The 20212-nt window shown below is 38.1% G+C and overlaps 1 protein-coding gene across 1 annotated transcript in view; it reads right to left on the reverse strand.

Moving 5' to 3' along the window:
* PARP4 (poly(ADP-ribose) polymerase family member 4) overlaps positions 1–20212 on the reverse strand; it is a 102429-nt gene that overhangs the window by 25122 nt on the left and 57095 nt on the right. Inside the window, exons 23-32 of the mRNA XM_021678183.1 lie at positions 19498–19693; positions 18447–18514; positions 17667–17854; positions 15043–15142; positions 13244–13414; positions 12884–12964; positions 11411–11491; positions 10039–10134; positions 9301–9423; positions 8344–8439 (exon numbers count right to left, since the gene is read on the reverse strand). Of these exons, the coding sequence (XP_021533858.1) occupies positions 8344–8439; positions 9301–9423; positions 10039–10134; positions 11411–11491; positions 12884–12964; positions 13244–13414; positions 15043–15142; positions 17667–17854; positions 18447–18514; positions 19498–19693 (1200 nt within the window). The remainder of the gene's footprint in view (positions 1–8343; positions 8440–9300; positions 9424–10038; positions 10135–11410; positions 11492–12883; positions 12965–13243; positions 13415–15042; positions 15143–17666; positions 17855–18446; positions 18515–19497; positions 19694–20212) is intronic.

Raw genomic sequence — 20212 nt, forward strand, 5'->3', positions numbered from 1 at the left:
TCTGATTTGCAAAGATCAAACATTTGAATGATACACTGGGTTAAAGAGGGACAGAGTAAAAGCCTCTTGCATGCTAGTGATGGGATTGTGAATTGACATAACCTACACAGAGGGCAATTTGGTTAGAGCTAATTAAAATTTTCAGAATAGATTTACTTAGGTATAATTGATGTACAATAAACTGCATATTAAAGTGCATAATTTGAGGGGGACCTGGCTGGCTCAGTCAGTATAGCATGTGACTCCCGATCTCAGGGTCGTGAGTTGGAGCCCCACACTGGGGGTAGAGTTTACTTAAAAAAAAAAAAAAAAAAAGTGTATAATTTGGTGAGTTCTGACATGAGTATACATCATGAAACCATTATCACAATGAAGAGAATGAACATAACCACCACTCCCAAGATATTCCTGTGCCCTTTTGTAATCCATCTCATTCCTCCCCTCGCTGTTGCCAGGCAACCACTATTTGCTTACAATAACTTCAGATTGGTTTACATGTATTTTGTATTAAAGGAATCATACAATTTCTATTTTTTGTTTGACTTCTTTTACTCAGCATTAACTGTCTTGACATTCATCCATGTAGTTGCATGTATCAACAGTTAATTCCTTTTTATTTCTGAGTAGTATTCCATCATACAGCAATATCACAGTTTGTTTATTCATTCATCTCCTGATGGTTGTTTCCAACTTCTGGCTACTACAAATAAAGCCACAATGAGTACTCATGTAGAAATCTTTGAACACACACCTTCATTTCATTTGGCTGGGTCAAATGGTTGGTGTAGGTTTTATTTTTTAAGAAACTGTCGAAGAGTTTCTAAAATGGTTGTGCCATTTTATACCTCTACCAGCAGCGCATGGGAGTTAGTGTTCCACATCCTCGCCACATCTAGTACTGTCAGCCCCTTTTAGGCCATTCCAGTGGGTATGGAAAGGTATCGCATCGTGGCTCCAATTTGCATATTCTTATATGACTGATGAGGTTGAGCATCTTTTCATATGCTTGCTTGCCATCTGTATGTCTTCTTTGGTAAAGTGTCTGTTGAAATCTGTTCATTATTTTATTGGGTTACCTTATTATTGAATTGTAAGATTGCTTTATATATTTTAGATGTCTTTGTCAGATAAGTTTTACAAATATTTTCTCACAAATGTGGTTGGCCCATTCATTTGCTTAATGGTATCTTCTGAAGAGCAAAAGTTTTTGATATTAATGAAGTCCAATTCACCAATTTTTTTAGAGTTTTTTTTTTTTAATTTAAGAAACCTCTGTCCAACACAAATTCATTAACATTTTCTCCTACATTTTCTTCCAGATATTCTAGCTTCAGTTGTTACATTCAAGGTCTATATTCCAATCAATCTTTGCACATGGTGTGAGCTAAGGATAGAGGTTCATTTTTGTTTGTTTGGTATATAGCCATCCAATTGTTCCAGAATCATTTGTTGAAAAAGATCACCCTTTCCCCATTGAATTGCCTTGACACCTTTGTAGAAAATCAGTTGACCCTATATATGTGGATATATTTCTAGACTCTCTACTCTGTTCCAACGGTTATATGTTTCAGTGGTGTTCCTGTGGTGCAGATGTCTATTTTACACTAATATCACACTCTCCTAATTACTGTAGCCTTATAATAAGTCTTGAAATCAGATAGTGTAAGGCGTCCAACTTTTTCTTCTTTTTCAAGGTTGTTTTGGCTAACCAAGATCCTTTACATTTACATATACAATTTAGAATCAGTGTGTCAATTTCTAAACAAAAAACTTGCTGGGACTTGGGAGTTGGATTGAACTGAATCTATAGATTAATCTGAGGAGAATCAATATCTTAACAATACAGAGTCACTTAATCCAAGAACATTTATTTAGGTCTTCAATCACAAATTTCTCAGCAATGTTTTATAATTTTCAGTGTACAGGTCCTGCTTATTTTGCCAAATTTGATTCTACGTATTTCCTGTTTTCTATGATATTATAAGTGGTATTGATTTTTAAATTCCAATTTTTGATTGTTGCCAGTATACAGAAGTCCAGTTGGTTTCTAATATTGACACTTGCATCCTATAACCTTGTCATTAGTTCTACTAGTCTTTCTATAGAATCTTTAAGATTTTCTACAGAAATAATTAGGTTGCTTATGAGTAAAGACAGCTCTACTTCTTCCTTCCCAATATGTATGCTTTATATATATATATGTATATATATATACATACATGTGTGTATATATGTGTGTATATATATATATATATTATAGACATATATACATATACACATTTTTTTCTGCTTTAGGTACCAGCTACAGTCTTCTATGCAATGTTGAACAGAAGTGGTAAGTTCAGACATCCTTTTTTTTTAAAGTACATCTGTTTAATTATATTATAATTATATTTTAACCATTAATGCAATATGTCTCAATAATTTCATTCCTATAATAAAAAAATAATGGTATATGATGGTTTAAAGCTGGTTCAATTGCAATTTTAGAGGCTTAATTATCAAAAGTGAAAATAGAAGACTATTAAAATAGCTAAAAAAATAACGTGTCATAGTGCTAAATGTTTCTGTAACTATTGGTAAGGCTTACATCTAAATTTGATGCAGAATTCTTTTTTTTTTAATTTTAAATTTAAATTCAATTTAGTTAACAATACTGTATTATTAGTTTCAGGGGTAGAATTTAGTGATTCATCATTTGCATATAACTCCCAGTGTTCATCACATCAAGTGCTCTCCTTAATGCCCATCACCCAATTATCCCTTTCTCCCAAACACCTTCCCTCCAGCAACCTTCAGTTTGTTTCCAAGAGTTCAGCGTCTCTTACAACTTGCCTCCTTCTTTAATTTTATTTATTTTATTTTTCCTTCCCATCCGCTATGTTCATCTGTTTTGTTTCTTAAATTCCACATATGAGTGAAATCATATGGTATTTGTCTTTCTCTGACTGACTTCACTTAGCATAATACCCTCTAGTTTTATACACATCATTGCAAATGGCAAGATTTCATTCTTTTTGATGGTTGAGTAATATTCCAGTGTGTGTGTGTGTGTGTGTGTGTGTACACACCACATCTTTTTGATCCATTCATCTGTCAATGGACATCTGGGCTCTTTCCATAGTTTGGCTATTGTGGACATTGCTGCTATAAACATTGGGGTGCAGGTGCCCCTTCCAATCACTGTGTTTGTATCCTTTGGGTAAATACCTAATAGTGCAATTGCTGGTCATAGGGTAATTCTATTTTAACTTCTTGAAGAACCTTCATACTGTTTTCCAGAGTGGCTGCACTAGTTTGCATTCCCACCAACAATGTAAGAGGGTTCCCTTTTCTCTGCATCCTTGCCAACATCTGTTGTTTCCTGAGTTGTTAATTTCAGCCATTCTGACTGGTGTGAGGTGGTATCTCATTGTGGTTTTGATTTGTATTTCCCTGATGATGAGTGATGTTGAGCATTTTTTCATGTGTCTGTTGGCCATTTGTATGTCTTCTTTGGAGAAATGTCTGTTCGTGTATTCTGCCCATTTCTTGATTGGATTATTTGTTTTTTGGGTGTTGAGTTTGATAAGTTCTTTACAGGTTTTGGATACTAGCCCTTTATCTGAGAGACATTTGCAAATATATTCTTCCATTCTATTGGTTGTCTTTTGGTTTTGTTGATTATTTCCTTCACTGTGCAGAAGTTTTTATCTTGATGAAGTCCCAATAGTTCATTTTTGCTTTTGTTTCCCTTGCCTCTGGAGAAGTCTCTTCCAATCCATGAGCATGGAATGCTTTTTCCATTTCTTTGTGTTTTCCTCAATTTGTTTCATTAGTATTTGTTAGTTTTCAGAGTACAGATCTTTTACCTCTTTGGTTCGGTTTTTCACAGGTATCTTATGGTTTTTGGTACAATTGTAAATGGAATTGAATCCTTGATTTCTCTTTCTGCTACTTCATTATTAGTGTACAGAAATGCAACAGACTTCTGTGTGTTGATTTTATATCCTGCAACTTTGCTGAATTCCTGTATCAGTTCTAGTAATTTTTTGGTAGAGTCTTTCTGGTTTTATACATAGAGTATCATGTTGTCTGAGAAAAGTGAAAGTTTGACTTCTTCCTTGCTGATTGGGATGCCCTTTATTTCTTTTTGTTGTCTGATTGCTGAGGCTAGGACTTCTGGTACTATGTCGCTCTCTCCCTCTTTCTGTCTCTCTCAAATAAATAAATAAAATCTTAAAAAAAAAATGTTTCGGGGCGTCTGGGTGGCTCAGCTGGTTAAGCGGCTACCTTTGGCTCAGGTCATGATCCCAGCATCCTGGGATCGAGTCCCGCATCGGGCTCCTTGCTCAGCAGGGAGCCTGCTTCTCCCTCTACTGCTCCCTCTGTGCTCTCTCTCTCAAATAAATAAAATATTTTAAAAAATAAAAAAATAAATGTTTGGTAGAATTCCCCTGGGAAGCCATCTGGCCCTGGACCCTTGTTTGTTTGGGAGGTTTTTGATTACTGATTCAATTTCTTTGCTGGTTTTGGGTCTATTCAGATTTTCTATTTCTTCCTGTTTCAGATTTGGTAGTTTATATGTTTCTAGGAATGTATCCATTTCTTCCAGATTGCCTAATTTGTTGGCATATAATTGCTCATAATATTCTCTTGTAATTGCTTGTATTTCTTTGGTGTTGGTTGTGATCTGTCCTCTTTCATTCATGATTTTATTTATTTGGGTACTTTCTCTTTTCTTTTTGATAAGTCTGGCTAGGGGTTTATCAATGTTGTTAATTGTTTCAAAGAACCAGCTCCTACTTTCATTGATCTGGGTTTTTTTTTAAATTTCTATATCATTTATTTCTGCTCTAATCATTATTATTTCCTTTCTCCTATTGGATTTAGGCTTTGTTTTCTGTTCTTTTCCCAGCTCGTTTAGGTGTAAGGTTAGGTTGTGTATTTGAGACTTTTCTTCCTTCTTGAGGAAGGCCTGTATTGCTATTGAGCATCTTTTCGTGTGCTTACTGACCATTCATATATCTTCTTTGTAGAAATATCTATTCAAGTCCTTTGCCCTACTTTTATTTTTATTTGTTTTTTTTTTAATTTTTTAAAAATTTTATTATGTTATGTTAGTCACCATACAATACATCATTGGTTTTTGATGTGGTGATCCACAATCCATTGTTTTCGTATAACACCCAGTCCTCCATGCAGTACGTGCCCTCCTTAATACCCATCACCGGGCTAACCAATCCCCTCTCCCCCCTCCCATCTAAAACCCTGTTTGTTTCTCAGAGTCCATAGTCTCTCATGGTTCATCTCTCCCTCCAATTCCCCCCCTGCATTTTTCCCTTCCTTCTCCTAATGTCCTCCATGCTATTCATTATGTTCCACAAATAAGTGAAAGCATATGATAATTGACTTTCTCTGCTTGACTTATTTCACTTAGCATAATCTCCTCCAGTCCCATCCATGTTGATGTAAAAGTTGGGTATTCATCCTTTCTGATGGCTGAGTGATATTCCATTGTATATATGGACCATATCTTCTTTATCCATTCATCTGTTGAAGGGCATCTTGGCTCTTTCCACAGTTTGGCTATTGTGGACATTGCTGCTATGAACATTGGGGTGCATATGGCCCTTCTTTTCACTACATCTGTGTCTTTGGGGTAAATACCCAGTAGTGCAATTGCTGGGGCATAGGGTAGCACTATTTTTAAATTTTTGAGGAACCTCCACACTGTTTTCCAAAGTGGCTGTACCAACTTGCATTCCCACCAACAGTGTAAGAGGGTTCCCCTTTCTCCACAACCTCTCCAACATTTGTTGTTTCTTGCCTTGTCCATTTTTGCCATTCTAACTGGTGTAAGGTGGTATCTCAGTGTGGTTTTGAGTTGGATTTCCCTGATGGCTAATGATGATGAACATTTTTTCATGTGTCTGTTAGCTATTTGTATGTCTTCTTCAGAGAAGTGTCTTTTCATATCTTCTCCCCCTTTTTGACTTCATTATTTGTTTTTTGGGTGTTGAGTTTGAGAAATTCTTTATAGATCTTGGATACCAGCCCTTTATCTGTAGTGTCATTTGCAAATATCTTCTCCCATTCTGTGGGTTGCCTCTTTGTTTTGTTGACTGTTTCCTTTGCTGTGCAGAAGCTTTTTATCTTGATGAAGTCCCAAAAGTTCATTTTTGCTTTTGTTTCACTAGCTTTTGGAGATGTATCTTGAAAGAAGTTGCTGTGGGCGATGTCAAAGAGGTTACTGCCTATGTTCTCCTCTAGGATTTTGATGGATTCCTGTCTCACATTGAGGTCTTTCATCCACTTTGAGTTTATCTTTGTGAATGGTGTTAGAGAATGGTCGAGTTTCATTCTTCTGCATGTGGCTGTTCAATTTTCCCAGCACCATTTATTGAAAAGACTGTCTTTTTTCCATTGCAAGTTTTTTCCTGCTTTGTCAAAGATTATTTGACCAGAGTTGAGGGTCCATATCTCGGTTCTCTATTCTCTTCCATTGGTCTATATGTCTGTTTTTGTGCCAGTACCATGCTGTCTTGGTGATCACAGCCTTGTAATACAGCTTGAAATTGGGCAACGTGATGCCCCCAGCTTTGTTTTTCTTTTTCAACATTTCCTTCCTTTGCCCTATTTTTAAAAATGTTTTTAAAGATTTATTTTTCATTTGAAAGAGACAAAGGCGGGGAGGGGCAGAGGAAAAGAATCTTCAAGCAGACTCCCTGCTGAGCATGGAGCCTGACATAGGGTTTGCTCTCACAACCCATGAGATTGTGATGTGAGCCAAAACCAAGAGTCAGATGCCAAACTGACTGAGCCACCCAGGCGCCCCTGCCCTATTTTTGAACTGGGTTATTTGTTTTGTTGTTGTTGAGTTTTAGGAGTTCTATATATTCTGGATATTAATCCCTTCAGGTATATCACTTTCAAATATTTTCTCCCTATCTGTGGGTTATCTTTTTATTCTGTGGATAGTGTCTTTTGATGTACAAAATTTTTTAAATTTTCAGGAAGTCTAATTTCTCTGTTTTTTTCTTTTGTTACTTGTGCCAGATCATTGTTAAATCCAACGGGTGAAGATTTGTCCTATATTTCTTCTAGGATTTATATTGTTTTCGGCCTTATATATAGGTCATAGATCCACTTTGAGTTAATTTCTATATATGATAGTAGGTAAGGGTCCCATATCATTCTTTTACATGTGGATCTCCAGTTTTCCCAGCATCATTTGTGCTTTCCCCAGTGAATGGTCTTGGTAACTTTGTCAAAAATCACTTGACCACATATGCAAGGGTTTATTTCTCGGCTCTCTAATCTATTCCATTTGTCTATAAAAGTCTGTCTTTATACCACTATCCCACTGCTTTGATTACTGTAACACTGAGCAAGTTTTGAAATCAGTGAGTGATTTCAAAGTGTGAGTCCTCCAGTGTTGTTCTTTTTCAAGATTGTTTTGGCTATTTGGAGTACCTTGAGATTTCATCTGAATTCCAGGGTGGATTTTTCTATTACTGCAATAACATTGCTGAGCTTTTGATAGAGATTGCATTGAATCTATAGATTGCTTTGGTTAATACTGACACTTTTAATAATATTAAGTCTTCCACTGTCCTATCTGCAAGTTCACTGCTTCTTTCTTCTGCCTGCTCAAATCTGCCTTTGAATTCCTCTAGTGAATTTTTCATTTCAGGTATTGTACTTTTTAGCTCCAGAATTTCTTCTTGGTTTCTTTTTAAGTCTTCTGTCTCTTTATTGATATTTCCATTTCATTCATTCATCATTTTCTTGACTTTCTCCACATCTTTCTTTAGTTCTCTGAGCACCTTTAAGATCACTGTTTTAAAATCTTTGTCTAATATATCTGCCATTTTGTCTTTTTCAGGGACAGTTCCCATTGTTTCATTTTTTTCTTTGTTTGGGCTGTACTTTCCTGTTCCTTTGTGTGCTTATGATTTTTCCCCTTGAACACTGAATATTTGAATCTAATAAGTGTGGTAAATCTGGATATGAGATTCTCTCCCTTCCTCAGTATTTGTTGTATTTTTATTATTCTTTTCTCCTTCTTAATTGTTTTAGGCTGTCTCTGTGGTAAGGATCAGCCTGAAGTATAAACTTAATGTCTTTCTTAAGTCTTTTCTGAGCCTTTCCTCGGGTATGGGCAGTTACTTTTTAATTATCACCATATAGGAGTTGTTTTTGCATTCAAAAACTAGTCCTCAGTGTCTGACTCCCAAAAGGGGAAGAGCAAAAAATGAGCAGGGGGAGTAAAGGTGCAGCTCTTTAAATCCCCTGGAATTTGCTTCAGCCAAAGGAGGAGGGGCTTGCAGCAACAGGGGAGGTGCACCAAAGGCTGCCTACCTCTTTATTTACTAGTTGGGACACAGTCATTTCCCCAGCCCTGCCACTGCCCATCTGTTCGGTGGTGGCCACTGTTTCTCTTCTCTCTAGTAGGACCTATGTGACCAGAGAAGTGAATTCAGAAAAAGAGTGGAAACAGGATTTTTAGAAGTTATTATCCCTCTCTCCTTGCTTTAAAGACAACTGTAAGATAAAACAAAACAAAAATTCTGCATGAAGAATTTGAGGAAACATTTATGGTTTGGTTTTGTTGTTGCTGTGTTGTTATTTACCATCTCAGATTATGATCTTATGAACAAAGTAAGCAAATGACATTTAATGTGTTTTTATATGCTTAATTGACATAATAACTTCAAAATGGATCAAAGAAAATGAATGTTGCATATATTACATTTTCCCAAAATTCCTCTCAAATTTTTTCCTTAGATTCTAAATTCCTAAATTTTGGCATTTTTATTCTGCTAACCCAGATACCTAAGGGTCTTATTAGCACTGTTTTGTTCCTTTGGTTTTGAATATGCCTTTCAATTCTATGGGAGTCACATTTTTCAATCCTTTTTCTGGCTACAAAGGCCATAGTATAAAGCACTATAACCTTTAAGAATTATTAGTGGTGAATTTAGATTCTCAGATAGGACTTTTATCTCTACTTTCATGATGAACCTATTAATTACTTAGAGTAAGTGACTTTAGTTTCTTGTATGACAGTTTATTTGTCTATGAATGAAGCCAAATCACAGTTGTTCCCCTTTGGTACTTTACAGCTACATTTATCTATGGTGACTTTCTCAGTCATGTAACAGCTTTTTTATAAATGTGCAATTATTTTCCATTTTGAGGGAAACAACAGTTTCTGTGTATACAAGCAATAAGGGTGATATTTTAAACAAAGGGTTCCCCTCACAATCCTACAAATATGGAAACACAATATTAATTTATTTGGTAATTAACATTTACCTGTGCCACACTGGTATCTGGTTGCTCCTCCTGCCAGCTCATGTATGGCAGAAAATCTACATCTTCTTTGGCAATAAGTTCCAAAATATTTGGAATATTAGGAGAAGGTGACTCCTTACCATCCTATATTGAATCATAATTAGGTAAAAACAAAACAGACATTATCAAATTCAGTGATTACTATACATTCTAAAGCCTAGTGAATCCTTAGTTTGAAATATGTGTAGGTGTCAGATTAGATTGTTTGTCCTGGGCCACAAGGGAGGGAGAAAGAGTCTAAAAACACAAGTTTGCTCAGTTGAGTGGTTTTCCTTTTTATTGAGCTGGGTGTGGGAGCTGTGGTAAGTGCCTTCTGTGGGTTTTCCTTTTAAGCTTATGAAAGAGAAAGGGCCTCTCACAGGGTAAGGGAAGCTCAAGCCCTTTCTATTTGTTGAGGGTCTTGCATTAGTAAAAGATGAGAAACGCCAAAATGCAATAAAATCACAATGCATTTCAGAAATACACATATAACTAAGTAATAATTTATAACATTAAAAATATAACATATGTGACCCACTTAGAGAGATGATAATGAGCCCTTCATGAGCGTGAGGCCCTGGTTTGATGGTCCTCCCTGCCTCTCCCCTCCCTGCTCTTCACAAGCCATGAATGTAGATATTGTCAGTAACAGTCAGAGCAAGAGTAATTTTCTTAATATGTAAATAAAAATGAAATAACCATGAATTAACAAATACATACCCTTTTCTCAACTGCCACAAAGCTTGTAAATTGTGTTATGAGAGAGTATTCTTTACTGAGTTTAATAATCAGAGATTTTAAGATTTGCTTCTTCATCTAAAATACAATCAAACAAATGAAGTCACATCTTATTTTATTTTTCACTGTTTAGCTATGTATGACCAATAAAACAATTATTAAATAATCAACAAATGTTTTTCTATAAAATAAACCATTTTATAATTAGTATTTCAAATTAAATTGAGTCAATTGCCCTGTCTAAATGTCTAGAGTAGGTGACTCAACATTCTCTGAAAAATAGGATCAAGTGACTGGCTAAGTCATATAAAAAAACAATTCATATTTATATAGCTCTTTATGGTTACAAAGAACTCTCACTCTCAAGTGTGGTGAGTTTCTACATTCTTTTACAGACAGTCCATGCCTCCCATTTTAAAGATGAAGAATCCAAGGTGTGGAGATGTGGAGTGACTTGTTCAAAACCATTTGGTGGCAGGGCTGGTCAGTTGCCCCCAGAGATAAAAAGGCCTTAAGTAAGGGTGGCTCAGTCGGTTAAGCATCTTCGTTTCAGCTTGGGTCATGGTCCCAGGGTCCTGGGATCGAGTCTCACATTGGGCTCCCTGCTCAGCGGGGAGTCTGCTTCTCCCTCTACCCTTTCCCCAGTTCGTAATCTCTCTCTCTCTCTCAAATAAATAAATAAAATTAAAAAAAAAAAGGCCTTAAGTAAAACAGGACACAAGGCTGCTAATCCAAGGGCAGCAAAGGAGTACAATGAAAACACAAGGCCATCTATCATCTGCTGTGACTGCATTAACAGCCAGGGGAGGCATTCTGGTTCCTTCTTTCTGGGAGGGCACTGAGCACCACTGCTCCTAAGCTCATTTAAGTTCACAGCTACAGAGGCACCAGGCCATCAGGTGGGCTGCCTGAGTGGGACCCCCTGCCGGGGGCCTCATCAGGTCAGTGAAGAAGGAGCAGGGTGGGCTTTGGCTCCACTGTGTGTTTTTAGGCTGGTCACCCGCCTGTCCTGCACCTGGGCTCCTTCATCACTAAGATGAGAATACCAATGCCTACAGTGTTTGAGATCTGAGGTGATATTTATGACAGGCACTCAGCAAACATTCTCAGAGCCCTCCTCTGGCCTCTTTCTGATGAGTAAAATGATCACAGAATTCTTAGGAAACCCATGACATCTGTTCTTTCATTAATTCATTCAACAGACATTTACTGAGCACCCTGCACCCCAGGCGCAGAAAGTACAGATACAATGATGAATGCCCCCATACCATGTTTCTCCATCCAACTATCCTCACTTTACATTTCCATGGATAAATCAATTTAAGAAGGATGAAGAACAATGAAAAGAGCAAACCTCATGATTTGTTTCATTTTCATGGAGAATGCCATCTTCATAATCTCGGATCAGAGCTCGTGCTGTCAGCTTGTGGATCATCTGTGTTTAAGCAGCAAAGGGGAAAAAAAGATTCAATGGCTTCTAATTAAAGTCTTACTTAGAAAACCACTTTTAAAATTGAGGTATAATAGTACATACAATAAAATTCACCCCTTTTACGTGTTTAGTTTGATGAGTTGTAACAAATGTATACAGTTGTGTGACCACCACTGAAATAAAGATACAGAAGAGTTCCTTCACTTTCAAAAGTGAAGGGCACTCCTCATGCCCCTTGCTGTCACCTCCAGCCCCTGGCACCCACTCATCTGTTTTCTATGCCTACAGTTTTGCTTCTTCTATAAAAGGGCATTTTTGTCAATTCAACTTATTTCAAAAATTTTAAACTGTTCTTCTACTGTAGGAAGAGTCAGCTTAGTGTTGTGATGCCTAACTGTGAATGTGACCTCCACTCTGAAGGGCAGGGGCAGCAAAACATGCCCTGGGAAGTGCAAGGTGAAGGACTGCCCCCTTCCTCTCCAATGACTAACAAACACAACTGATTTTAATAGCAATGTCTGCTTACAATGATAATTCTAACTCTTGAAATTTTGTTATCAATAAGGCCACAATTCACAGAGGAAGTACAACTATAAAAACTGCAATTTTATGGAAAATGACCTCTTCCTAGGTAAAATCCTTTTACTTATTAATTTCCCCCTTAGATTCAATTTTTAAAACAATATGAAGATTCCCTTAAGTTCTAGACATATATCACTGGCAAATAGTAAGTTATAATTACTGATTCAGGGCCAAAAAGTAAGCCATATTTTATTAGAAAAAAGAAAAACAAAAAATCTGCAATGTCTGGGAAATAGTTTATCTGGCCATGCAAATACTCCCATGAATAAAGCTACATATATATAGTATAGATAGGTTAGGGACTTTCCAGGTCTGACTCTAATAGATTAAGTACTAATGCAAATACTACAAATTTTTTGGTGATAATTAATTTGCTTTTAATCCAAAAGTAGAAATAACAAAGACATTCTCAGTATATGTGTACTCTTAGTTCAGTACTGTTATACCTAATATTTCAAAATAACACAGGTTGATCTGTGGCCCTTAATTTTTATCATGTCACAAACAACTTCGAGAACCTCCCTAAAAAATGTTCACATATAAAGTACCAAATTTAATTGCAGTTAGTCATATCCACTGATGCCCATATGGATACACCTAGACCCAAGAACATCAGAAGAACTGTTTCATCAGAAACTGAATGAAAGTGTCCTCGTTTGTACAGATAACAATCCTCCATATCATATTGTGTACTGAAGTGTCAGAACAGAAAAACAAGAACAACAAAGGAAGTACATGGAGCATTAGATATGAAAATATAAAATTATTACAACTTTCAAAGAGTGAGTTCATAGTTAAAGTTTTGAATCTTACAGTTCCAGTTGTCTTCTGAAGTTCGGTAGTTGATACTACTGTAGAAAATTCTTTCTCTTGAATCAATGCACAAAGAGTTGCCTGAAATGGGGGTGGGGTGGGGTGGAATCCCTTATTAGCTTTTTCACTCCATAGTGTCTCAGTTAGTTTCACTGTGATTTTCTCTTTCCTTTTAATGGAAATTAAAAGGCTCCCCAGTATCCCTAGTTAAATAACCATTAGGTTTCCAGAAGGAGAAAATTTGCCAGCATATTATGATTTGAGGGGGGAGAGGGAAGAAAAGAGAAAGAAAAGAAAAAGAAAACTGTTGGCAACATACGTAGCTCTTCCCATAGTAAAACAAGCTCTGTGGTTCCTTACCTGTGTACAATGAGGAATAAATCCATAGACAAGGAGTCGCTCATTGTGGAACAAGGACTGCACCTGGGCTGGAGCCAGCAGAGGCTCAGGTGCATCTGTACTTAGTTGCTGCCATTTGACAGAGACAGAGTGGCAACTTGGAGAATGTAACCTAGTCATTTGGTCTTCTATCTATAAGAGATAAATTATTTCTCTTTCAATGTTATGTCCAGAAAATAGTTACTTAACACTGAAAATAATTTTACATTCTATCTTTTGGGATTTGTAGCTCTTTGCTTTTGTTTTTGTTTTTCTCCTTCCTGCTCAGGGTACTTTTTCAAAAAGATTTTAAATAGAATTCTTAATAATAGCATTGGCACATAATTTAATACATAAGACATCCCCATATTCCATTAGTTAATTACTAATATACAACTCTGACAGGGAGTAGATTCCAGTTATAAAAATTAATCCTATAAAGGACTTGAATAGACATTTCTCCAAAGAAGATATACAAATGGCCAATGAACACATGAAAAGATATTCAACATTACTAGTCATTAGGGAAATGCAAATCAGAACCCCAATGGGATACAACGTCACACCCTATGATGGTTATTATAAAACAAAAACCCAAACCAGAAAACAAGTGCTATCAATTATGTAGAAAAATTGGAACCCTAGTACATTGCTCATGGGAATGTAAAATGGTGCAGCCACTGTGAACAACAGTATAACAGTTCCTAAAAAACTAAACACAGAATTGTCATATGATCCAGAAATTCCACTTCTGTTACATACCTAAAATAACTGAAATCAGACCTGAATACTTGCTTATATGCCAATACATGATCATAGCAGCATAATTCACAACCACTAAAAGGTAGAAACGACCCAAATATCTATCAACAAATGAATGGATAAACAAAATGTGGTATGTGAATACATGAAATATTATTCAGCCTTTAAAAAGGAAGAAAATTCTGACACATGCCACAACATGGATAGACCTTGAAAACATTATACCAAATGAAACAAGACAGGCACAAAAGGACACATATTGTATGATTCTGCTTTCATGAAGTATCTAAAGTAGTCAAATTCATAGAGACAGAAAGTAGAATGGTAGTTGCCAGGGACTGGGGAGAGGGTGGAATGGGGAGTTGTTGTTTAATGAGTAGAGTTCCTGTTTGGGATGATGCAAGGTTCTGGAGATGGATGGTGGTGATGGCTGCACAACATTGTGAATGTACCTTTAAATATTATTATTTTTTAAGATTTTATTCATTTATGAGAGAGAGAGCACGAGTAGGAGGTAGGGGCAGTGGGAGAGGGAGAAGCAGACTCCCCACCATGCAGGGAGCTTGATGCAGGGCTCGATCCCAGGACCCTGGGATCATGACCTGAGCCAAAGGCAGATGCCCAACTGACTGAGCCACCCAGGCTCCCCTAATGCACCTTAATGCCACTGAATGTCACTTACGAATAGTTAAAATGGTAAATTTTATGCATATTTTGCCACAATAGCATATTAACTCTAACATGTATAATACTTCACTTTTAAAAAACCCCTCCATGACACTTTATAAAGAAGAAATCAAACTATTAGCTAGGAGAATGACCCAATTAAGGAGAATGTGTTCCTGCTAGGTGCGAGACAGACAGTAACTAAGTAACTATGCTTTCAGTACCTTTGTCCGATTTTCCTAGGTCCCCTTTCCACTAATGAAAATGCAGAAGTTAATGGCACTAAATGTGCAAGAAGATAATATTTCCACATGTAAGCATAAAACTAGAAATAAGATGTTTGAAAAACGTACCTGTTTTTTCCAACTATGTTTGGATTTTGAGTTAAAATACTCAAATACTCCAGCACCGTACTGGGACAAAGTCCTTAAGATATGACGATTTGCTGTAGAACTGATCACATTTTACATGTTTTAATTTTCAAGAAATTTTAGAAACATTTTTGAATTTCATGTAGTTAACAATGTTGACATAGCTCGAAACTCAATAGAAGAGACAGTACATGCAGAACTCTCCGTAGTTGAGGTTAAAGAGATAAAACTCAGGACGGACAGTATAAAACATCTGAAGGTTTGGGTAATTTAAGCTCCCACATATCAGAGAACTCATTTCTTTTTCACAATAGAAAAAAAAAGAGCAGAAATTCTTGACTCCTGGCTTACCAAAGGACGGAGTAGATGATTCCGAAAAACCTCCAAAAAGTTACCAGAATACTGAAAAAAATATCAACCTACTTTCAATGAGTGTCAGTTACCCAAATTTGATCCCAAAGGCCAAGAACTGGCAGAGTTAATAAACTGAAAATATGTGCATCTAGATAGCAAAGGGGATAAAGAAGCCTCTTTCTAGCAAAGATAAGCTTTGCTACTTAAATGACAAGGTCCTATTGAATTTCTCTCAATAATTCTAAACCTATTAAGAAAGCCTTTCTTAGAGAGGATCCTCCTGAAATAGTAAAGACACAATTATTTTTCAGGAAAAGAGCTTAAGAAAGTTATTTCTGAAAATTTCTTAGCCTATTGATTAAAGATTGGATTTGTCTTTAGTCTTCACAATAAATTGGTGGTGATTACAACACCAATTAGATAATCCCCCTAAGCTGGAGTTTGTATTTTATCAATTTCATCGGCTACTGAGGCTGCTTGGAATCTATTCTTGCTCCTGCTGTGTGGAGCTAAGAGGAGAGTTTGTGACAACAGGCAGGATAGGCTCTACCCCTGGAGAACTCACATATTGCTAGAGTTTGTGAATACAAATGAGCATGTATAAAATGAGGCAGAAACATTTAGAAAGATCCTAAAACCTGACAGAAAATCAGTAAAAATTTCAGCTCCCTCAGGCTGGGTCGTGTCAAAGCACAAAGTCATCCCCCAAAGGAGGTTCATGTCCATTCACCCCCATCACAGTACCCCTCTTATTTCCTTCCTGGCACTTAGCAAAACCCATCTCCCCTTTCAGCTTATTGGATTGCTTGCGGCCTGTCTCCCTATACACAGCACCGTGGTCCAGCACCAAGGAGTGTCTGTTTCATGACAGGCTCTCACCAAAGAAGGAATCAACAGGGCCCAGGATCTTCTGCACTGAGGTCAATCCATAACCCTGGCACAGCCTCTGATACTTGGTCAGGGGAGCAGGGGGGTGTTGCTGTGACCAGGAAGATAGAACAGGGCACTGACTCAGGCAGGGAGGGGGCCACATCCCTGCAGCAGGGTAGGGCCAGCCACCCCATGTCCACAAGTTAATCAGGTAAAGCCCATTTAGGAGCAATTCCTGGGGGAGTCCATTGTGGGCTGGATAAATTTCCTGGTTGGTCTGTGGTGTCCTGTTAGGCCTCAGATTAGAGAAGAGGACTAGGAGCTATGACTGAGGAGGGGCAGAGAGAGGGAAAGAGCCCTCTGGGCAGGCAGGTCTGGCTTGGGTACAGCAGGGAGGGCCCTCAAGGGGTGTGGAGGGTCCCAGCTCCTGTAGCTCATAGCTGAGGCCTGAAAAGAACCCTTAGCCCAGGACAGCACAGTGGTCCCAGAGACACCAATAGCTACCACTCCCACCTCTACCCATACACCCATGTTGAGGGGCTGCCCTGCTCCATGCACTGCCTCAGAATAGGGAGCCCTGGTTATCACTTGCCAGGATGGTGACTATTTAGGGGAGAGTCCAGGGAGACGAGGGTGCAGGCATGATCTGTGCAAATACCAGTCTGGCCCCTTCTGTTTGGTGTTTTCCTTATGTTTACACCATATGCCTCAGTTCAATCCAAAGAAGCTAACTATAACTGGGTAGGGTGTTCATTCCAACAATCATGGGAGCCTAGCCTCCTGAGAGAAAGATCCTATGTCCATCACAGGGTTTGAAAATGCAAATGTGCCCAGCCACCAGAAAGATGTGAAGGAGCTAGGAGCCTGGGTGGGGCCCGCCCAAAGCAGTGGCCCTTAGCCCTGGTCAGGAACTGCCAGGGAAGGGGGTGTGCCTGGCATTGCCAGATCTTTAGGCTTCTCAGGATAGGTTGGAAGTTTGGATTTTTAAGCAAAAAAAAAAAAAATCTAACATGGATTTGGTGCTTGCCAAGTGTTCTTAAGTACTTTTTTTTTTCTAGCAGTGCCAGGTGTGGTCTTCCTTACACCACATTTCCCTCACCCCACTGCAGGGCTGGGACTTAAGTACTTTTTATATATGAGCTCATTTAATCCTCAGAGCAAACCTATTAATCCTATTATATTTTCATTATCATCTTCATTTTATAGACAAGAGGTTAAACAACTTGCCCAGAGCTCTGTAACTCTATGCTAAACTGCTTCCATAGACTGTTGCCAACTTCAAAACTTCTAAAAATCCTGTGCAGGCCAACAAAGAAAACCTACCCACAGGCTGCCTTTTTCCCCCACAGTGTTCACTGTCTGACTAGATCTCCTGCACTTACCCGATACCACAGGAGAACAGCCTGGTGTGCCGGACATTTCTTTTCACAAGCTGCAATGTCAGGCTCTCATTCTGGAGGTGGCCATCAGATATAAGGAGAATGCTCCGTAAGCCTTGAGAAGGGTACAGTAGATTTAAATATTGGAGCGTTTTCCAGAAGTCTGTATTTCCCATGGTAGGTGTAGCAGACTGGAGGAAAGGAAGTGAAAGGTTATTCATTCCTTTTGGGTAGAGTCACCATTAACTGTAATCATTTACTGAAGCATGTCTCAATGATGGTTTAGAGATATCATCACTGAAAAGATTTTTTTTTTAATTACACATTTGTGGAACAACTATGCTTATATCCTGTTAGTTTATTTCACATCACACAGTAACTATAATATTATCGGTTAACACCTATTTGATTTTTTTATGGTTTTCCTGGGTTTGCTGGCCTGGAATGAGATGGCAACTAGCCATTCTCAGCATGTGCCATTTTAAGAAAAAGAAAAAAAAGAAACAGAAGAAAACATTCCAACACTGTTAATGCCGGTTGTATTTAGGTGGCAGAACTGTGGGTGATTTTTTTTCTTTCTACCCTTCTTAATTTCTAATTTTTCTTTAATGAGTTTATATTGCTTTTATTAATAATAATGATAATAAAAGGGCCCCATTGACATAAAAAAACTAAAGGACTAGGGGTGTTCTATTAGTGGTCTTGGGGAGAATAAGTCCAGACAATACCATTAAAACTTGATAGGAAAAGACCCAAGAGATGAAGGAAGGTTCTTTTACTCACCATAATGAACTCTGTTGGTGTATTATTGCTTGTGATGTACTTAGGATATGAAAATAATTCCTTGTAACCTGTGTGATAAGATTGGCGTGAGGTGCAGCTATTAAATATTCACTTTATCGACCACTAACAATCATGTTTGATAGTTTAACATATAAAAAAAAAACTTCACCACAGTATTCCTTTAAATAATTAGTGCATTGAAACTATGCACTTTACTGTGTAAAATGTTCTGAGTAAAATTACATGTGTACACCTTTGTTCTGTAGCGGATCACTCATGCAAAGTAAGATGTGGGGTGTCCCAGTAGCACAGACCGCCTGGCCACCGGAGGGACACATTCTCTTTCCAGGCGCTTGGTACCCCAGCCTTACTTGACCTCTGCCTCCGACAGCAGCAGACCCTAGCTCCTTCATAAAAGGGCTCAGTCTTCTGCTGAATGGCACAGAAGAATCAATAGGACACAACTGTCCCCTCACTCTACTCCGTTCCTTCTCTCATTCCTAAAGTATCTTCTTCTGGTGGCTGAGATGTCCCCGGGCCCTCACCTGGAGGATGGTATTACTTTTCCTCTAAAAGGGCTGATCTGATGCTTCCTGAAACCTTATAGATTTTCTACTACTGTGCTGATTTCAGGTGTTCTGTCCATATCCTTGGGACCCTCATACATGTTAAACCAAGGGTCTTGCATTTGGTTCAGCTGGTGGTAACCTAGTAATATTTATACAGCACTTGCTCTATAACAGGCACTGTTTTAAATCCTTTACATGCATCAGCTCAGTCCTTACAACAACACTATGAGGCTATGAGGTAGGAACTCTTACTCTTATATTACAGACGAGGAAAAGTTCAATTTGCCCAAGGTGACATCTAGAGCTAGTAAGTGGTAGAGCTGGAATCTGAGTCTAGGGACCTAGCTCGAGTGTTCTGGTTCTTGAACTCCATGCTATGCTACCTCTTACTCCACAGATGAGGTCAGGGTACGAATAGCCATCAGCTCTACATTAATATGAAGGAGGAAGCACACTTTGGACTGGGGCCGAAGAGCGCTCACCTGTGCCAAACTTGACAATGTTGATCTTTTGCTTCCTACGCATCAAGGACAGAGCATATAAGGCAATTTGCTTGGCTTGCAAGAATGTTGCACCCTCCATGGAATTGGAGCAATCGAGACAGATAATCACTTCACTGTTCTCGGCTAGGTCAGAGAGTGTGATATCGAGATCAGGTTGAAAAACAAGCATGCAGGCCTAAAAAAAGAAAAAAGGTGCTGGGTTGATGTTTATCATAACTTAACCTGGTCTGGCTTGTTAATATTGGTATAGGCGTGCCTCTGAGATACTGCTGGTTCAGTTCCAGACCACCACAGTAAAGCAGCTATCGCAAAAAAAGTGAGTTAAATAAATTTTTTGGATTCCCAGAACACATAAAAGTTATGTTTACACTATACTGTAGTCTATTACATGTGCGATAGCATTTTATCTAAAAAAATGTACATACCTCAATTAAAAAATGCCTTGCTGCTAAAAAATGCTAATCATCACCCGAGCTTTCAATAAGTCATAATGTTTTTGCTGGTGGGGGGGGGTCCCACCTTGATGCTGACGGCTGCTGCCTGATCAGGGTGGTGGTTGCTGAAGGCTGGGGTGGCTGCAGCAGTTTCTTAAAATAAGACAACACTAAAGTTTGCCACATCAATTGACTCTTCCTTTCACAAACAATTTCTCTGTAGCATGTGATGCTGTTTGATAGCGTTTCACCCACAGTAG

Source organism: Neomonachus schauinslandi, chromosome 3, assembly GCF_002201575.2.
Source record: "Neomonachus schauinslandi chromosome 3, ASM220157v2, whole genome shotgun sequence".
NCBI lineage: Eukaryota > Metazoa > Chordata > Mammalia > Carnivora > Phocidae > Neomonachus > Neomonachus schauinslandi.